At 43.3% G+C, this 21,586-nt stretch overlaps 1 protein-coding gene and 2 pseudogenes across 1 annotated transcript in view; 1 reads left to right on the forward strand and 2 right to left on the reverse strand.

Annotated features, from left to right (window-relative positions):
- Nucleotides 1-18,612, reverse strand: part of DCDC2B (doublecortin domain containing 2B) — a 94,110-nt gene extending 75,498 nt beyond the window's left edge. The window contains exon 1 of the mRNA XM_063954243.1: nt 18,138-18,612. Coding sequence (XP_063810313.1) covers nt 18,138-18,418 — 281 coding nt within the window. The 5' untranslated portion in view covers nt 18,419-18,612. The remainder of the gene's footprint in view (nt 1-18,137) is intronic.
- On the reverse strand, nt 6,074-6,193 carry LOC135051445 (5S ribosomal RNA; annotated as a pseudogene).
- LOC135051446 (5S ribosomal RNA) lies at nt 7,359-7,478 on the forward strand (annotated as a pseudogene).
- Nucleotides 18,613-21,586: the final 2,974 nt, after the last annotated feature.

Raw genomic sequence — 21,586 nt, forward strand, 5'->3', positions numbered from 1 at the left:
CATGCAGAGGAGCCTATTAAAGTGTAACTCTTGGTGAAGACAACATGCAGTCATGCAGTGCCCAGAGCACATTCACTTATGAACATTCACTATTAGCTCTTCAGAGCAGGGCCCTCTTTCCTCTTGTTATCTAAGCCCTCGTCTCGACACATTTCACTCGCAGCTCTCCCCTACTCAACGACCATCTTTATCCTGCTATTAAAGGCTCATCTCCATCTATGGCCACCAGCCTCTAGTAGTACGATGATCACTCCATCAATACTTACATCTTAGCTGTATTATGTCTTGAGAACGTGTGGTGCTCTGTTACCTGTACTCTATTTCTGTTATTTATTTACTGTAATGCTATGTTTTGTCTCCCTGTACTGTCCTTTGTACGGCGCTGCGAAACACATGTGGCGCCTTATAAAGAAAATGTAATAATAATATGACACCCAATGTCTGATGATAATACAGGAGGTCCCAGAGTTAAGCCCCGAACACACAGGTGAGATGTGTGCTGAGCGATCTATAGCACAGACCGCTCAGCACACATCTCTTCCCCTGCTCAGCACAGCGCGATGTGTGCTGAGCGAGGGGGGGTCGCTCATTTCACCCAGCCAAATCTAGAGTCAGCGATTAGCGACATGCAGGGACACGCAACACTATCACTATGGGCATACACACGGAGAGATCCGTGCTTAATTTCTAAGCAATCTAGTCAGATTGCTTAGAAATTAAGCACGGATCTTTCCGTTTGTACACCCCTTTAGGGTTTGACAGTTTTGCTAAATTTTCCTAAAAAATGTCAGAAAGCATTTGTCTGAATGGCTCTATTTCAGCGTCACCACAGCCCCACTGTCTGATCTTCTTCAGGGAGGCACTTGTAAGTGTTTAATAAGCTCATGTATATAAAGTTTCAACTGCCCCAAAAATATTATATATATCTAGTGCCTTTCCTCCAGTATAATGTCAATGTTTTATATATATATATATATATATATATATATATATATACACACACACACACACGTGTGTGTGTGTGTGTGTGTGTGTGTGTGTGTGTGTGTGTGTGTGTGTGTGTGTGTGTGTGTGTGTGTGTGTGTGTGTGTGTGTGTGTGTGTGTGTGTGTGCGTTTATTTATATGTGTATATATATATTATTATTATTATTATTATTATTATATATTTTTTTGTAAAAGAATGCACTCACCAGACTTCTGGTATACTGGTCTAGAAAAAGGATATGGGGTGACCCGAAACGTTGACCATGACCCTGTGAGTATGTGCTGTTGGAATTAAAGACATTTCTTTTCACTCTGGAGAAGCCTGGTGAGTGCATTCTTTTACAAAGTATATATTTTGGACTACATCTGGATTGGACCTGTCTCTGGATTATGCACCCCAGCAGATGTGATTTTGAATATGAGAGTGCAACTTTCCCTTTTGCTATATTATATATATATATATATATATATATATATATATATTAGTGATGAGCGGGTTCGGTTCCTCGGGATCCGAACCCCCCCGAACTTCACCCATTTTACACGGATCCTCCCGCCTTGCTCGGTTAACCCGAGCGCGCCCGAACATCATCATCCCGCTGTCGGATTCTCGCGAGATCCGTATTCTATATAAGGAGCCGCACGTCGCCGCCATTTTCACTCGTGCATTGGAGATGATAGCGAGAGGACGTGCAGCGTTCTCTCAGTTTCTGTGTTCAGTGTGCTGCAAATATCTGTGCTCAGTGTGCTGCAAATATCTGTGCTCAGTATGCTTGCAAATATCTGTGCTCAGTGTGCTGAAAATATCTACGTTCTCTGCCTGAAAAACGCTCCATATCTGTGCTGCATTGTAGTATATAGTAGGAGGACAGTGCAGAATTTTGCTGACCACCAGTATTATATAGCAGTACGGTACAGTAGTTTACTGCTCTACCTACCTCTGTGTCGTCAAGTATACTATCCATCCATACCTGTGCTGCATTTTAGTTGTGCGCAGTATATATAGTAGGAGGACAGTGCAGAATTTTGCTGACCACCAGTATATATATATATATATATATATATATATATAGCAGTACGGTACAGTAGTCCACTGCTCTACCTACCTCTGTGTCGTCAAGCATACTATGCATCCATACCTGTGCTGCATTTTAGTTGTGCGCATTATATAGTAGGAGGGGACAGTGCAGAATGTTGCTGTGACCACCAGTATATATATATATAGCAGTACGGTACAGTAGTCCACTGCTCTACCTCTGTGTCGTCAAGTATACTATGCATCCATACCTGTGCTGCATTTTAGTTGAGCGCAGTATATAGTAGGAGGGGACAGTGCAGAATGTTGCTGTGACCACCAGTATATATATAGCAGTACGGTACAGTAGTCCACTGCTCTACCTCTGTGTCGTCAAGTATACTATCCATCCATACCTGTGCTGCATTTTAGTTGTGCGCAGTATATAGTAGGAGGGGACAGTGTAGAATGTTGCTGTGACCACCAGTATATATATATATAGCAGTACGGTACAGTAGTCCACTGCTCTACCTCTGTGTCGTCAAGTATACTATCCATCCATACCTGTGCTGCATTTTAGTTGTGCGCAGTATATAGTAGGAGGGGACAGTGCAGAATGTTGCTGTGACCACCAGTATATATATATAGCAGTACGGTACAGTAGTCCACTGCTCTACCTCTGTGTCGTCAAGTATACTACAAAAGTTCAGTAAAATGACCCAAAAATCAAAATGAAAAGCGTCTGATGAGAAGCGTAAACTTGCCAATATGCCATTTACGACACGGAGTGGCAAGGAACGGCTGAGGAACTGGCCTATGTTCATGGCTAGTGGTTCAGATTCACATGAGGATGGAAGCACTCATCCTCTCGCTAGAAAACTGCAGTGCCACTCCTAGATGGGCCAGGTGTTTGTGTCGGCCACTTGGATCGCTTAGCTTAGCCATCCAGCGACCTTGGTGCGCCTCTTTTTTTCTTTGCATCATGTGCTGTTTGGGCACTATTTTTTTAAGTGCCATCCTGTCTGACACTGCAGTGCCACTCCTAGATGGGCCAGGTGTTTGTGTCGGCCACTTGGGTCGCTTAGCTTAGCCACACAGCTACCTCATTGCACCTCTTTTTTTTTCTTTGCATCATGTGCTGTTTGGGGACTATTTTTTAAATCTGCCATCCTGTCTGACACTGCAGTGCCACTCCTAGATGGGCCAGGTGTTTGTGTCGGCCACTTGGGTCGCTTAGCTTAATCACACAGCTACCTCATTGCACCTCTTTTTTTTTTTTTCTTTGCATCATGTGCTGTTTGGGGACTATTTTTTAAATCTGCCATCCTGTCTGACACTGCAGTGCCACTCCTAGATGGGCCAGGTGTTTGTGTCGGCCACTTGGGTCGCTTAGCTTAGTCATCCAGCGACCTCGGTGCAGATTTTAGGACTAAAAATAATATTGTGAGGTGTGAGGTGTTCAGAAAAGACTGGAAATGAGTGGAAATTATGGTTATTGAGGTTAATAATACTATGGGATCAAATTGACCCCCAAATTCTATTATTTAAGCTTTTTTTGAGGGGTTTGTGTAAAAAAACACCCGAATCCAAAACACACCCGAATCCGACAAAAAATTTTCAGGGAGGTTTTGCCAAAACGCGTCCGAATCCAAAACACGGCCGCGGAACCGAATCCAAAACCAAAACACAAAACGTGAAAAATTTCCGGTGCACATCACTAAATATATTATATACACATACATACATACATACATACATGGTCACATTATTATGACCACCAGCTAATAGCCAGAGTTACTGTGTTGGAGCCCCATACACAACAGTGTTCACTGAACTGTAGTTTTGGACATGTCTGGTAGCCCCAAGGTTACTTTTGACAGTGGGCTGCTCCACTGTAGCGTGTCGATTGGGCCTCACGTCACTTCGTAGCCGTCATTATCCTCTCACATAAGTGGTCCGTAGTGCTCCACAGCTTACACATCGGTGATTCGCAATGGTGCCATTTGTCCAGTCACGATACACCTTCACCAAAGCAGCAGGTAAACAGTTCACAAACTGCGCTGTTTCAGAAATACCGCCACCCTTGGCCCGAAAAAAGACGATAATCATCCCTTTTTGCAACACGGATAAATCGCTCTTTTTACCCATGACAGCAACGAGTGATATGTGTGCATGCAGCCTATTACACACCTTATATACCCACCAAGCCAGCGCATGACACGTGACGCACTTCATGGGCTACGATGTCAAATGTAAGAGGTGGTCATAATAATGTCATAATAATGTCAGTCGACTGTGTGTGTGTATATGTACATACACACGGCCGGCACGTTGGTATCTTTAGGTTACTTAGGTTACTTTTTTTAAGACTGAGTGACGATGATTATTCCACTTTAGTTGTTACAGAAGGCAGTGCAGCAGTCCCCAGCCTGTTTGTGGATTGCTGGATATATTTGTTTGTTGTTTTATATAGAAAGATATATATATATATATATATATATATATACAAAAAATAGGAGTGAAGCGCCACGTGTGAGGGAAAACAACACCTGAAATTAAATATATTTATATGTAAAAAAAAAACACTCCCTTGTAAGTAATAGGGTGTCAGCCTTCCCCTAAACAGTTTTACAGCATTGGTAAGATGCTGTATAAAATTGAGATGAGTATGGATAGATAGGGGTACTGGCGACCAGCTGGTGTTTTTATATACCAAAATATTTAGCGGACTTGAGTATCATATATAAAGGACTGGATTGAGAAAAAACTCCTTTTTATGTAAAAGAGAAATAACAATTTATTTTATCAATAATAAAAAATATATATTTTACACTTGCTTTCTAAAAGATACATATAAAACCGATTCCTCTACAAATATAAAAAATGTATTAAAACGGATTATATAGTAAAAAGCAGTTGTATAAAAATATTTTAAGACATAAAATGGAAAGACATAAAAAAAAATTTTTTGGATTAGTAGTTATTGAAAAACAGCTTAACTTAGGGTGGAGGGTCATACAGGAGATCCCAACGCGTTTCGTCTATCTGACTTCATCAAGGGGTAGTGACTGAATGATCCCAGTGAGCTTATATACCCACTGATAAGGAGTTACTAGCTGTGACATCACTTCCTGTCAATTAGTATTGAGAAGGTGTATCATACATACAATTCATATTTATAGCATAAGAAACAAAGATGGAGCAGTGTTAGATAAGACATGGAGAGGCTTCCCATGTTTTTAGATCAAAAAAACGAGTAGTATAACTTATTTTAAACAGTTTCATGTAAAGTTTGTATTGAGAATATGCACTTCCGCCCCACTTCCGGTTTCGGCGGTTCTTGGGTGCACATGTGCAGACGCCCCACTTCCGGTTTCGCGTCTCTGGAGTGCGCATGTGCAGACGCCCCACTTCCGGTTTCGCGTCTTATTGAAAGGAGGTGTTCAGGGCTTCATGCCCCACTTCCGTCCTAGCAGTTCGGATGGTTTTAGTCCCCACTTCCGGTTTACATGTCCGGAATCACATGATGTTTATCCTTGTTGTGAGGATGTTTGGGAGAGTTCAATGTTTGAACGGCAGCCATTTTAGAGGAGTCCCTATGGGCGGACATGAATTCTCCATACGTATTGCTCAGTAACATAAAATAAAGGGAAATAAATATTCATTAGTATCGATGCGCTTTAGGTATTTCAAAAACGATTATTAATACATTTCTGGCATATAGTATGTCCACTTTTAGATGCAAGGCATTGTATTTAGATAGATAGCAATTACTTATAATGAATGGCAGAATGCAAACCGGACAGTTTAATCTAATTATATTATCATATGTTATTCATAAGCAGAGAATGGCTATTTTTGAGTTTACATAAATTATACTATATATGTATATATGTGATAGGTGCACTTGTGAAGACATTTATATATGTTGGTGCATTTATTTAAACATCATATATCATATTTGTGCATTTATTAGTAAAAAATAGTCTGTGCTTGATTATGTGCTTAGTTAATAAAAAATACGTATTGCATAATTGAATCTTATTCAGACACATTAGTGTTTGTAGACCAGTTTTTTACAGTACTTTAGCTTCCCAGGGGGTCACCCTCTTGGTACTATTAAAGCCCAACACTGCTTAGCTTCCAAGATCGGACGGGCTTGGGCGTGGAGCCAGTGTGGTATGACTGTATCTTATTGGCTATGAAAAAAACACTCATTTTTGTGTCAAATATTTTTATTTTCATGCTCACGTATACAATTAGTTTATAATTTAGTGTGGTAATGTGATAATAAAACAATGACCTTATAGGAAGGGGGCAATTTCATAACCCTCATTAAATCCTGCCGGGTGCATCGTGTTGAGCTGGTAGATCCAAAACATTTCTCTTTGAGATAGTTTATTCGCCAAGTCTCCGCCTCTTTCTCCAATTTGTACGTGTTCGATTGCTTTAAATGATAAGTCTTCTGGGTTTGAATTATGTTCCAAGATGAAATGTCTGTAGATAAGGTGGGTATCAAGCTTGTTTTTGATGCTCCTGATGTGTTCCTGAATTCTTAGTTTCAGTGTACGCTTCGTTTTCCCCACATATCTCTTCTTGCATGTACATTCCAGTAAATAAATGACTGAGCTGCTGTTGCAATTGAGGAATTCTTTTATCTTGAATTCTTTGGTATCTCCGGAGTCAAAAAAAGTTTTTCTGTTTGGGTTTAGCTTTGAAAGTCTCAAAGACCACCTTGCACCGAGCATGCTATGCAATACCAATAAGGAAAGAACTACTCAAACATTTATGAAGTGCACGGGAGCATTCAAATGCGGACGATGCAACATCTGCAAATTTCTAAACCCAAACAGAAAAACTTTTTTTGACTCCGGAGATACCAAAGAATTCAAGATAAAAGAATTCCTCAATTGCAACAGCAGCTCAGTCATTTATTTACTGGAATGTACATGCAAGAAGAGATATGTGGGGAAAACGAAGCGTACACTGAAACTAAGAATTCAGGAACACATCAGGAGCATCAAAAACAAGCTTGATACCCACCTTATCTACAGACATTTCATCTTGGAACATAATTCAAACCCAGAAGACTTATCATTTAAAGCAATCGAACACGTACAAATTGGAGAAAGAGGCGGAGACTTGGCGAATAAACTATCTCAAAGAGAAATGTTTTGGATCTACCAGCTCAACACGATGCACCCGGCAGGATTTAATGAGGGTTATGAAATTGCCCCCTTCCTATAAGGTCATTGTTTTATTATCACATTACCACACTAAATTATAAACTAATTGTATACGTGAGCATGAAAATAAAAATATTTGACACAAAAATGAGTGTTTTTTTCATAGCCAATAAGATACAGTCATACCACACTGGCTCCACGCCCAAGCCCGTCCGATCTTGGAAGCTAAGCAGTGTTGGGCTTTAATAGTACCAAGAGGGTGACCCCCTGGGAAGCTAAAGTACTGTAAAAAACTGGTCTACAAACACTAATGTGTCTGAATAAGATTCAATTATGCAATACGTATTTTTTATTAACTAAGCACATAATCAAGCACAGACTATTTTTTACTAATAAATGCACAAATATGATATATGATGTTTAAATAAATGCACCAACATATATAAATGTCTTCACAAGTGCACCTATCACATATATACATATATAGTATAATTTATGTAGACTCAAAAATAGCCATTCTCTGCTTATGAATAACATATGATAATATAATTAGATTAAACTGTCCGGTTTGCATTCTGCCATTCATTATAAGTAATTGCTATCTATCTAAATACAATGCCTTGCATCTAAAAGTGGACATACTATATGCCAGAAATGTATTAATAATCGTTTTTGAAATACCTAAAGCGCATCGATACTAATGAATATTTATTTCCCTTTATTTTATGTTACTGAGCAATACGTATGGAGAATTCATGTCCGCCCATAGGGACTCCTCTAAAATGGCTGCCGTTCAAACATTGAACTCTCCCAAACATCCTCACAACAAGGATAAACATCATGTGATTCCGGACATGTAAACCGGAAGTGGGGACTAAAACCATCCGAACTGCTAGGACGGAAGTGGGGCATGAAGCCCTGAACACCTCCTTTCAATAAGACGCGAAACCGGAAGTGGGGCGTCTGCACATGCGCACTCCAGAGACGCGAAACCGGAAGTGGGGCGTCTGCACATGTGCACCCAAGAACCGCCGAAACCGGAAGTGGGGCGGAAGTGCATATTCTCAATACAAACTTTACATGAAACTGTTTAAAATAAGTTATACTACTCGTTTTTTTGATCTAAAAACATGGGAAGCCTCTCCATGTCTTATCTAACACTGCTCCATCTTTGTTTCTTATGCTATAAATATGAATTGTATGTATGATACACCTTCTCAATACTAATTGACAGGAAGTGATGTCACAGCTAGTAACTCCTTATCAGTGGGTATATAAGCTCACTGGGATCATTCAGTCACTACCCCTTGATGAAGTCAGATAGACGAAACGCGTTGGGATCTCCTGTATGACCCTCCACCCTAAGTTAAGCTGTTTTTCAATAACTACTAATCCAAAAAAAAATTTTTTATGTCTTTCCATTTTATGTCTTAAAATATTTTTATACAACTGCTTTTTACTATATAATCCGTTTTAATACATTTTTTATATTTGTAGAGGAATCGGTTTTATATGTATCTTTTAGAAAGCAAGTGTAAAATATATATTTTTTATTATTGATAAAATAAATTGTTATTTCTCTTTTACATAAAAAGGAGTTTTTTCTCAATCCAGTCCTTTATATATGATACTCAAGTCCGCTAAATATTTTGCTATATAAAAACACCAGCTGGTCGCCAGTACCCCTATCTATCCATACTTATATATATATATATATACATATATATATAATAAGAATTTACTTACCGATAATTCTATTTCTCATAGTCCGTAGTGGATGCTGGGGACTCCGAAAGGACCATGGGGGGGGGGGGGGTAGCGGCTCCGCAGGAGACTGGGCACAAAAGTAAAAGCTTTAGGACTACCTGGTGTGCACTGGCTCCTCCCCCTATGACCCTCCTCCAAGCCTCAGTTAGGATACTGTGCCCGGACGAGCGTACACAATAAGGAAGGATTTTGAATCCCGGGTAAGACTCATACCAGCCACACCAATCACACCGTACAACTTGTGATCTGAACCCAGTTAACAGCATGATAACAGAGGAGCCTCTGAAAAGATGGCTCACAACAATAATAACCCGATTTTTGTAACAATAACTATGTACAAGTATTGCAGACAATCCGCACTTGGGATGGGCGCCCAGCATCCACTACGGACTATGAGAAATAGAATTATCGGTAAGTAAATTCTTATTTTCTCTGATGTCCTAGTGGATGCTGGGGACTCCGAAAGGACCATGGGGATTATACCAAAGCTCCCAAACGGGCGGGAGAGTGCGGATGACTCTGCAGCACCGAATGAGATAACTCCAGGTCCTCCTCAGCCAGGGTATCAAATTTGTAGAATTTAGCAAACGTGTTTGCCCCTGACCAAGTAGCTGCTCGGCAAAGTTGTAAAGCCGAGACCCCTCGGGCAGCCGCCCAAGATGAGCCCACTTTCCGTGTGGAATGGGCTTTTACAGATTTTGGCTGTGGCAGGCCTGCCACAGAATGTGCAAGCTGAATTGTACTACAAATCCAACGAGCAATAGTCTGCTTAGAAGCAGGAGCACCCAGCTTGTTGGGTGCATACAGGATAAACAGCGAGTCAGATTTTCTGACTCCAGCCGTCCTGGAAACATATATTTTCAGGGCCCTGACTACGTCCAGCAACTTGGAATCCTCCAAGTCCCTAGTAGCCGCAGGTACCACAATAGGCTGGTTTAAGTGAAACGCTGAAACCACCTTAGGGAGAAATTGAGGACGAGTCCTCAATTCTGCCCTGTCCGTATGAAAAATTAGGTAAGGGCTTTTATAGGATAAAGCCGCCAATTCTGAGACACGCCTGGCTGAAGCCAGGGCTAACAGCATTACCACTTTCCATGTGAGATATTTTAAGTCCACAGTGGTGAGTGGTTCAAACCAATGTGATTTTATGAACCCCAAAACTACATTGAGATCCCAAGGTGCCACTGGAGGCACAAAAGGAGGCTGTATATGCAGTACCCCCTTGACAAACGTCTGAACTTCAGGAACTGAAGCTAGTTCTTTTTGGAAGAATATCGACAGGGCCAAAATTTGAACCTTAATGGACCCTAATTTTAGGCCCATAGACAGTCCTGTTTGCAGGAAATGCAGGAAACGACCCAGTTGAAATTCCTCTGTAGGGGCCTTCCTGGCCTCACACCACGCAACATATTTACGCCAAATACGGTGATAATGTTGCACAGTTACATCCTTCCTGGCTTTGATCAGGGTAGGGATGACTTCATCCGGAATGCCTTTTTCCTTCAGGATCCGGCGTTCAACCGCCATGCCGTCAAACGCAGCCGCGGTAAGTCTTGGAACAGACAGGGTCCCTGCTGGAGCAGGTCCTTTCTTAGAGGTAGAGGCCACGGGTCTTCCGTGAGCATCTCTTGAAGTTCCGGGTACCAAGTCCTTCTTGGCCAATCCGGAGCCACGAGTATAGTCCTTACTCCTCTCCTTCTTATGATTCTCAGTACCTTGGGTATGAGAGGCAGAGGAGGGAACACATACACTGACTGGTACACCCACGGTGTTACCAGAGCGTCCACAGCTATTGCCTGAGGGTCCCTTGACCTGGCGCAATATCTGTCCAGTTTTTTGTTGAGGCGGGACGCCATCATGTCCACCTTTGGTTTTTCCCAACGGTTCACAATCATGTGGAAGACTTCTGGGTGAAGTCCCCACTCCCCCGGGTGGAGGTCGTGTCTGCTGAGGAAGTCTGCTTCCCAGTTGTCCACTCCCGGAATGAACACTGCTGACAGTGCTATCACATGATTTTCCGCCCAGCGAAGAATCCTTGCAACTTCCGTCATTGCCCTCCTGCTTCTTGTGCCGCCCTGTCTGTTTACGTGGGCGACTGCCGTGATGTTGTCCGACTGGATCAACACCGGCTGACCCTGAAGCAGAGGCCTTGCCTGACTTAGGGCATTGTAAATGGCCCTTAGTTCCAGGATATTTATGTGAAGTGACGTTTCCATGCTTGACCACAAGCCCTGGAAATTTCTTCCCTGTGTGACTGCTCCCCAGCCTCTCAGGCTGGCATCCGTGGTCACCAGGACCCAGTCCTGAATGCCGAATCTGCGGCCCTCTAGAAGATGAGCACTCTGTAACCACCACAGGAGAGACACCCTTGTCCTTGGAGACAGGGTTATCCGCTGATGCATTTGAAGATGCGATCCGGACCATTTGTCCAGCAGATCCCACTGAAAAGTTCTTGCGTGGAATCTGCCGAATGGAATCGCTTCGTAAGAAGCCACCATTTTTCCCAGGACCCTTGTGCATTGATGCACTGACACTTGGCCTGGTTTTAGGAGGTTCCTGACTAGGTCGGATAACTCCCTGGCTTTCTCCTCCGGGAGAAACACCTTTTTCTGGACTGTGTCCAGAATCATCCCTAGGAACAGCAGACGTGTCGTCGGAATCGGCTGCGATTTTGGAATATTTAGAATCCATCCGTGCTGTCGTAGTACTACTTGAGATAGTGCTACTCCGACCTCTAACTGTTCTCTGGACCTTGCCCTTATCAGGAGATCGTCCAAGTAAGGGATAATTAAGACGCCTTTTCTTCGAAGAAGAATCATCATTTCGGCCATTACCTTGGTAAAGACTCGGGGTGCCGTGGACAATCCAAACGGCAGCGTCTGAAACTGATAGTGACAGTTCTGTACCACAAACCTGAGGTACCCTTGGTGAGAAGGGCAAATTGGGACATGGAGGTAAGCATCCTTGATGTCCAGAGACACCATATAGTCCCCTTCTTCCAGGTTCGCTATCACTGCTCTGAGTGACTCCATCTTGAATTTGAACCTTTGTATGTAAGTGTTCAAGGATTTCAGATTTAAAATAGGTCTCACCGAGCCGTCCGGCTTCGGTACCACAAACAGCGTGGAATAATACCCCTTTCCCTGTTGTAGGAGGGGTACCTTGATTATCACCTGCTGGGAATACAGCTTGTGAATGGCTTCCAATACCGCCTCCCTGTCGGAGGGAGACGTTGGTAAAGCAGACTTCAGGAACCGGCGAGGGGGAGACGTCTCGAATTCCAATTTGTACCCCTGAGATACTACCTGCAGGATCCAGGGGTCCACTTGCGAGTGAGCCCACTGCGCGCTGAAAATCTTGAGACGGGCCCCCACCGTGCCTGAGTCCGCTTGTAAGGCCCCAGCGTCATGCTGAGGACTTCGCAGAAGCGGGGGAGGGCTTCTGTTCCTGGGAAGAGGCTGCCTGCTGCAGTCTTTTTCCCCTTCCTCTGCCCCGGGGCAGATATGAGTGGCCTTTTGCCCGCTTGCCCTTATGGGGACGAAAGGACTGAGCCTGAAAAGACGGTGTCTTTTTCTGCTGAGAGGTGACCTGGGGTAAAAAGGTGGATTTCCCAGCCGTTGCCGTGGCCACCAGGTCCGATAGACCGACCCCAAATAACTCCTCCCCTTTATACGGCAATACTTCCATATGCCGTTTGGAATCCGCATCACCTGACCACTGTCGCGTCCATAACCCTCTTCTGGCAGAAATGGACAGCGCACTTACTCTTGATGCCAGAGTGCAAATATCCCTCTGTGCATCTCGCATATATAGAAATGCATCCTTTAAATGCTCTATAGTCAATAATATATTGTCCCTGTCCAGGGTATCAATATTTTCAGTCAGGGAATCCGACCAAGCCACCCCAGCACTGCACATCCAGGCTGAGGCGATTGCTGGTCGCAGTATAATACCAGTATGTGTGTGTATATACTTTTTAGGATATTTTCCAGCTTCCTATCAGCTGGTTCCTTGAGGGTGGCCGTATCAGGAGACGGTAACGCCACTTGTTTTGATAAACGTGTGAGCGCCTTATCTACCCTAGCGGGTGTTTCCCAACGCGCCCTAACCTCTGACGGGAAAGGGTATAATGCCAATAATTTTTTAGAAATTAGCAGTTTTTTATCGGGGGAAACCCACGCTTCATCACACACCTCATTTAATTCATCTGATTCAGGAAAAACTACGGGTAGTTTTTTCACACCCCACATAATACCCTTTTTTGTGGTACTTGTAGTATCAGAAATGTTCAAAACCTCCTTCATTGCCGTGATCATGTAACGTGTGGCCCTACTGGAAAATACATTTGTTTCCTCACCGTCGACACTGGAGTCAGTGTCCGTGTCTGGGTCTGTGTCGACCATCTGAGGTAACGGGCGCTTTAGAGCCCCTGACGGTGTTTGAGACGCCTGTACAGGTAATAACTGATTTGCCGGCTGTCTCATGTCGTCAACAGTCTTTTGTAAAGTGCTGACACTATCACGTAATTCCTTCCATAAGACCATCCAGTCAGGTGTCGACTCCCTAGGGGGTGACATCACTATTACAGGCAATTGCTCCGCCTCCATACCATTTTCCTCCTCATACATGTCGACACAACGTACCGACACACAGCACACACACAGGGAATGCTCTGATAGAGGACAGGACCCCACTAGCCCTTTCGGGAGACAGAGGGAGAGTTTGCCAGCACACACCAGAGCGCTATATATATACAGGGATAACCTTATATAAGTGTTTTTCCCTTATATAGCTGCTGTATAGATTTATCTGCCAAATTAGTGCCCCCCCTTTCTTGTTTTACCCTGTTTCTGTAGTGCAGGACTGCAGGGGAGAGTCAGGGAGCATCTCTCCAACGGAGCTGTGAGGAAAAATGGCGCCAGTGTGCTGAGGAGATAGGCTCCGCCCCCTTCTCGGCGGCCTTTCTCCCGCTTTTTTAAGGAAAAATTGGCAGGGGTTAAATGCATCCATATAGCCCAGGAGCTATATGTGATGTCTTTTTTGCCATATAAGGTGTTTTTATTGCATCTCAGGGCGCCCCCCCCCAGCGCCCTGCACCCTCAGTGACCGGAGTGTGAAGTGTGCTGAGAGCAATGGCGCACAGCTGCTGTGCTGTGCGCTACCTTATTGAAGACAGGACGTCTTCTGCCGCCGATTTTCCGGACCTCTTCAGTCTTCTGGCTCTGTAAGGGGGCCGGCGGCGCGGCTCTGGGACCCATCCATGGCTGGGCCTGTGATCGTCCCTCTGGAGCTAATGTCCAGTAGCCTAAGAAGCCCAATCCACTCTGCACGCAGGTGAGTTCGCTTCTTCTCCCCTTAGTCCCTCGGTGCAGTGAACCTGTTGCCAGCAGGATTCACTGAAAATAAAAAACCTATACTTAAACTTTTACTAAGCAGCTCAGGAGAGCCACCTAGTGAGCACCCTTCTCGTTCGGGCACAAAAATCTAACTGAGGCTTGGAGGAGGGTCATAGGGGGAGGAGCCAGTGCACACCAGGTAGTCCTAAAGCTTTTACTTTTGTGCCCAGTCTCCTGCGGAGCCGCTACCCCCCCCCCCCCATGGTCCTTTCGGAGTCCCCAGCATCCACTAGGACGTCAGAGAAATATATACATATATATATATATATATATATATATATATATATATATATATATATCCGTTGGGAGAGGGAGATCTGGCCCGCGCGCGGAAGTTACAGGCGAGCCGAAAGGGACAGCCAAGAGTGGGAGAGCGCACGTCACCAGTAAGTTAATTTAGTGCTCTTCCATATCAGCTGTATGAATGATAATACATCCCAACGATATGCGGACCTGCTTCACCGCGATCCCGAGGTGAAACGGGTCCACACACATAAGGAAAAAAGCATCACTAATAAAACATTTACCCCATTGTAGTAGTGTGCGTAATGACACTGGTGCCTATATGCCACAGTAGGAGCACAAGTGGCTTCTTGTGTATGTATGGATATTGGTTTATTTAGTCTGGCCACTGGTTAACCCCTTCAAGATCTAGCACCTGGCATTGTCATGTTTCTTTACAGTGGTGAACTTCTAATACATTTCTAGTATGGAGATTACGTTTGGTCTATCTATCTATCTATCTATCTATCTATCTATCTATCTATCTATCTATCTATCTTATGTAGGTCTATCTATCTACACTAGTTTAACGGACCGGGCATATACTGGGTCACCTCAGTCATCACTCAGCCCCATGCTTGGCTCCACCCCTCTCTGACAATCCCCTCCAGCAAATTCTGCTTTTGCCGCTGGCACATGGTAAATACTGGCTGCTTTATTTCTACACTGCAATTTGGATTACAGTTTGAACACATCCCACCCAAATCTAACTCTCCCTGTGTACATGTTTCATCTACCCCACCTGCAGTGCAGCATGGTTTTGTCCAGTTTCTAACTTTTTAGGTTTGTTAACAGACCTGAATAAGGCCCTATATCGCTGACATCTTGCAGCTGACTACACCGCACAAGCTATTACATACTGTATACCCACAAGTTGGTATTATGTAGATTTAGAAACAAATATATAAATAATAATGAAAACTACTGTAAAATGACATTCTGAAAACTGTACATATCTTAAAAGACAATTTATTGATTAAAATCAGTGTACCCTGAAGAGTGATAAATGTAACGATATTACTTAGACAAGGATTAATATTTTCCACATGATGCGGCCTAATATAGGTTGTGGTTTCAGCATAGTCTAATGATATTTAATTTTACACCAACAGGGCCATCAGTAAGTGCTTTGACAAGATGAATCCATACAAAATTTCAATTACAGTTTTTTTTACAGAAAATGGGCCCCCAATTTGTTTGTGGGGCATCTATTGCAACAAAAGTACAGCCTTCTTCTAAACAGAGTATACTCAAACATGAGCTCAGTCTCGGGACATTTGTGAGACAATTGCACATTTGGGCCAATATGGATGAACGTTAGTATGAGAACAGTGGGCGTGACTGAGAGATGAATGCAGGGTCATTCCATGTCAGTTCACCCAGGCATGACACCCACCGAAACGGATTATCATGATACTTTGTACACTTGATACTACCACATACCTACTAACCCATGTAAAACTTTTCTTCTCTAGGCCTCACAATTTTTGAGATATAGAGGGTCAAAGTTTCAAAAAAATTGCTGGGAAATGCCACTCCTGATGCTCAGTTTTTTGTGAGCCGTGTCTGGAGAAAAAAATCACATCTCAGTGCCTAATACACGTATCACTTTGAAATTTTGATCCTTTGTCAATCAAAATATGGAGATTCCAGAAATAAATAGTTTTCTCAATCTTTCCTGACTCCAAGAGGACATTGGGCCTAATTCAGAGTTGATTGCAGCAGCAAATTTGTTAGCTGTTGGGAAAATCCATGTGCACTGCAGGGGAGGCAGATATAACATACGCAGAGAGAGATAGATTTGGGTGGGTTATTTTGTTTCTGTGCAGGGTAAATACTGCCTGCTTTATTTTTACACTACAATTTAGATTACAGATTGAACACACCCCACCCAAATCTAACTCTCTCTGCATATGTTATATCTGCCTCCCCTGCAGTGCACATGGTTTTTCCCAACAGCTAACAAATTTGCTGCTGCAATCAACTCTGAATTAGGCCCAATGTCCTCTTGGAGTCAGGAAAGATTGAGAAAACTATTTATTTCTGGAATCTCCATATTTTGATTGCAGCAGCAAATTTGATAGCTGTTGGGAAAAACCATGTGCACTGCAGGGGAGGCAGATATAACATATGCAGAGAGAGTTAGATTTGGGTGGGGTGTGTTCAATCTGCAATCTAAATTGTAGTGTAAAAATAAAGCAGGCAGTATTTACCCTGCACAGAAACAAAATAACCCACCCAAATCTATCTCTCTCGGCACAAGTTATATCTGCCTCCCCTGCAGTGCACATGGTTTTGCCCAACTGCTAACAAATTTGCTGCTGTGATCAACTCTGAATTACTCCCTCTATACATTCCTTTACTTCACACTTAATAACTTTTTTGGTGCAAAAAAAAAAAAAAAGTGGGAAAAAGTGGGTTCAAGTAAGTGGGTATCATGAAAATCTGAGTCGGTGGGTGTCATGCCTGGGTGAACTGATGGAATGACCCTGCAGTGAAAATATGCTAATGCATCAGGAGGCATCTGATCGAAAAATACGCTTCCTGCTGGCATCACAGAGCCGAGTGCTGCATCATAAAACGCAGGATTGGATCATCTTCGAGACCATCTGCCATTTCGGTAGCCCTGAGATTATTCAGATTGACCCTCGTAGCTGAGGCCAGAAAGTCTGTGCCGGAAGACACAGACCCTGGCCTTGGCATTACCAGAAAATGGGGCAACACTCTTCCCCCCCCCCCTCCTCCATTTTCGGGAACCCTGCCCAACTCTACCCACTCCCTGCCCCCAAACGTCAGCAGCCTGTCTATCCCACTTCAGCTCAGGGGACACTGCATGCAATGATGCTGAGTGGATCCTGCGCATGTGCCCCACCATCAGAGATGTGCTAAAAACTTTGAGTTTGCGTACATCTCCGAAAAAGGCCTAGAGTGTGGAGTTGGGGGCGTTACAGTATTTTATGGAAATTAGTGTATATTTGTGGTTTTACATAAAATTTGATCTGAAGAAGTGTTGAGAAAAAGGCACCTCCTACCCAGTTTACAACTCTAGATACTTGAAGTGCAAAATATTACTAGTAATTTTTGACATTTATCAATATACTGATACATACAGTGTTCTAGTTTATGTGTTACAGAGCACCCAATTTACACAGGACTAAATAAAAGTGTGAATATTCTCCCTGACAATGCTCTCTAAATGGTTATAGCACCATAGCTATGTGGGTATATATGTCTATGAGCACAGATACAACAAAAACAAAGGAATAAAAACTAACACCATAATATCTCACTCTATTATACACATTAATTACAGGAACACTTGTATTTCCCGTTCTCTTTCATACAGTCTACTAGTTAATTCTTTATTGCTGTTCAGTTCATACAGATGTGAACATAAAGTGTATTTTATTTCTACTGTTACTATGAGGAGAGATCTTCTAAACAAGCATTTTACATATTCATTTGTATAAATCAACAATTGTACATCATGTAATATGTATACTCACTCGAGATGCCTGAATCTTTCAGTGCCCGCAGCCACATACTGCCCCTTATTATGCAGGTCATTGAGCTGTGTCACACGGTGACCATTGCGTGGAGTGTAGATGTTGCGTACAGCGGTTGATGCTTGGATGCAAGTAGTCGCCTCATTTAAGAAAGACTCAAATGTCACAAATTGCTTTTCATTGACAACCATCCGGCGCCCATTGTGAAAATGGTCACCGTTTCTAAACAGCAACACATTTTTGCCATGTGGGACCAACAGTACCCCCGAAGGGGAGCTCATCTTTGTGAAATTATATAAATTAAAAAAACAAAAAGCAGCTATAGAGAACCACAATCTTCCCAACGTTACATCTGCCTCTTATGTAGCCCAATTACAACAAACACAGTTCTGTTCCTGCACAAAACACACAGTCCACACACAGCTCTGCACCCTCCCTGACTATCACTCAGTTGCCGTGACTCTTTGTTGTTGCCAGGTGACAACAACTGGTTACCACTATGTGTAGGAGGAGTGAGTGCTCGGTTACAAGATACACACCTTCCAGACAAGAGCTCATTATACTAATCACATACCTGTGTCTTTCATCATTACCCAATCCCTCACAAACAATGGTGATCACTACTTCATCAACTCAACATGACATGATCAGAATGCCATTGTACTATATATGTGAAATATTTTCTATCCAAGCAATACATGTAAATAGTCCAGAATATTCAAGGACACAGAACTCAATACATTGAGAATGCAAACTACAAAAATAAAGAGTTGGAAAGCCAATCAGAAACAGTTGATGATTCGTGTTGAGTTTTGTCGACAAGCTTTAATGGAAACAAACTGGAAAATTAAGTACTTTGGCCCAAATGTATTAAGCCTTAAAAAGTGATAAAGTGGAGACAGATAAAGAGTGATAGAGTACCAACCAACCTGCTCCTGTCATTTTTCAAACACAGCCTGTAACATGGCAATTAGTAGCTGATTGGCTGGTCATTTATAACTCTTTATCCATCTCTACACTATCACTTTTTCAGGCTTGGCTTAAATTATTTGGGCCTTTATTATCTTTTACTCATTCGTATATTAGCAATAGCAAGCATTACGTTGTACAACAAGAGTTTTATCTGTTGGAACACTTAGCAGCACGTTCTCCATTTAATCACAAAAGAGGCAGCACCGTTTTCTACCAACTGCACAGTTTTCCAGTATCTCACGGAGAAGTATGGTGTAAATTGGTAAGGCTTGTGGTAGACATTTTGGCTTCCATACATGGGCTGGGATGAGGTACAATGACCTAATCAGTTCTGGATCTCCAGCTTTTGACTTACCATTAGATACTGCAAGGAAGAGAAGATGATGTGTTACACAGGCTACAGAAATTACTAAACACCAATATGTTGAGGCCTTTAGGGTTAAACGTATATTTCCATTAAAAATGAAAGCTTGTGCAATTATAAAAAAATTCTAAAAAAACCCCATGTCTACCATATGATGTGTCGATCATTATCATGTCGATCTTTTGACCATGTCGACATAATGCATTTTGGCCAATAGTGGTCGACCTATTGACTGTCGATCTAAAGACCGGATATCAAATTACTGATTACTTGGACCATTCTATAATACAACAACTCCTATGGGAGAATAAGCTTTTCTTGTTTTTTTTCTAATATATATTTATTATTTTTCAAAAACAGAATACAGGATACAAAATGGTCAAAAAATAACACAACACTTGCAATATAAAAATATATAGACTCAGACACAGATTAATCATAAAAAATAGATACAAAATATATTCCTAGTACAAATCAGGTAAAACATGCAAGACATCTAAAGAAAACAAGAAATTAGATAGGTAAGCAAAAACAAGGACATCACACAAAAAGACTACAGGACAGAATGGGAAGGAGAATGGACAGAAGGTGGGAAGAATTGGAAGCCCTAGAATATAGATAAAGAGGATCAGAGCTGAAACTAGACATTTTGGTGCTCTGGTAGAGCCCCCTTTTACACATTACGCCAGGTAAAGTCCCCTTTTACACATTACACCAGGTAGAGTCCTCTTTTATACATTACAGCATGTAGAGTCACAAGAGAGAGAGAGAGAGAGATATGGTTGGGAAGGAGAGAGAAAGAAAGGTGGCAGGTAGAGAGAGAGAGAGAGAGAGAGAGAGAGAGAGTGGTGGGAAGGAGACAGAGAGAGAGGGGTGGAACAGATGGAGGACACACACACACACACACACACACACACACACACACACCCTACCTTCCTCTTCCTGTGCCCAAGGGCCTGGTGGCGGTGGGGGTATGTCCCTGTGTGAGTTGCCGTGACTGCTGCAAGAGCTGTCACCAGTCTGTCTAAACGCTGTCCTCCTGGCTTCTGGCATTCCCTGTGCAGGGTGTAGTACTGGTGACCGGCGGTCTCCTGACCGCCGGTCACCCTGTGCACTCCTTGCTGGGAGGAGGCACAACTCCAGACTGATCTGTATGGTGCAGGGATGCTGCTACACGAATTAAGGTGGAGTGGGGCAGAGCGGAGAAGAGCACACGGGGAATCCAGCAGCACGGCAGCTGGTGGCGGTCAATGGGGGCGGATGCACATCTCTATCCCCCTCCAAACTGCCTATCATCGGTCAACCACCAACTCTCATATCTTTTTCCCTGTCTCCCTGATCTCTGTCAGGGGGGAATTTATGGTGCCACAGTGGGGAGCTGTTGTGAGGGGCATTGCCTGCTCCAAGCGCTGACAGGTGCTTTCTCCAACCTTCCCATCTTTGCCCAAGCAACAACCTGTCTCACACCTATCTGTCCCTTTTTCCACCATCTTTCATTCAACTCTGCCTTCTTCTCCTCCTCTAACAGCTGCTCCCCCCCCCCCCACCCCTGGCTTCCATTTCTCTAATCTGTCCACCTCCTTTCACTTCTAATTGCAAGTGGGGAGAGGGGCCCCACAGGTGCCACGAGCAGGGATAGGCCTCACAGGTGCTGTGAGTGGGAAATGGGGAGCACAGTTGTCAGTGCTGCAGGTGAGAGTTGGGCTCAAGAGGGGGCGGCGCCAGCTCTATGTGCTGACATAACTCAGTGCAGGCACCGCTGGGTGTATCTGTGAGGTGGGGTGGGGCTTGGCATCAAGACCACACGCCAATCACAACACCATTTCCCACTTTCAGCACTTGTGAGGCCTCTCCCTGCTGTCTAGTAGCCACACAGAGCCTTGAGAGAGACGGGCCCTCACTTGTGGAAAACAGTGAAGCTATTTACTCGCCCTGTACAAAGGCAAGCCAATTTATAAAATGTGTCAGGTAAACTGGGCATAACTATTTTTTCTGCAGCGGGGTACACTGAGTTCCACAGGGAATAACATCAGGGTGTAGAGGAGGCGGCGCTATGCATTCTGGGAACAGTCAAAGCTTTTAGCCTGTTGGTGCCTCGGATCACGATCCTACT

This window comes from Pseudophryne corroboree, chromosome 2 (genome assembly GCF_028390025.1).
Source record: "Pseudophryne corroboree isolate aPseCor3 chromosome 2, aPseCor3.hap2, whole genome shotgun sequence".
NCBI lineage: Eukaryota > Metazoa > Chordata > Amphibia > Anura > Myobatrachidae > Pseudophryne > Pseudophryne corroboree.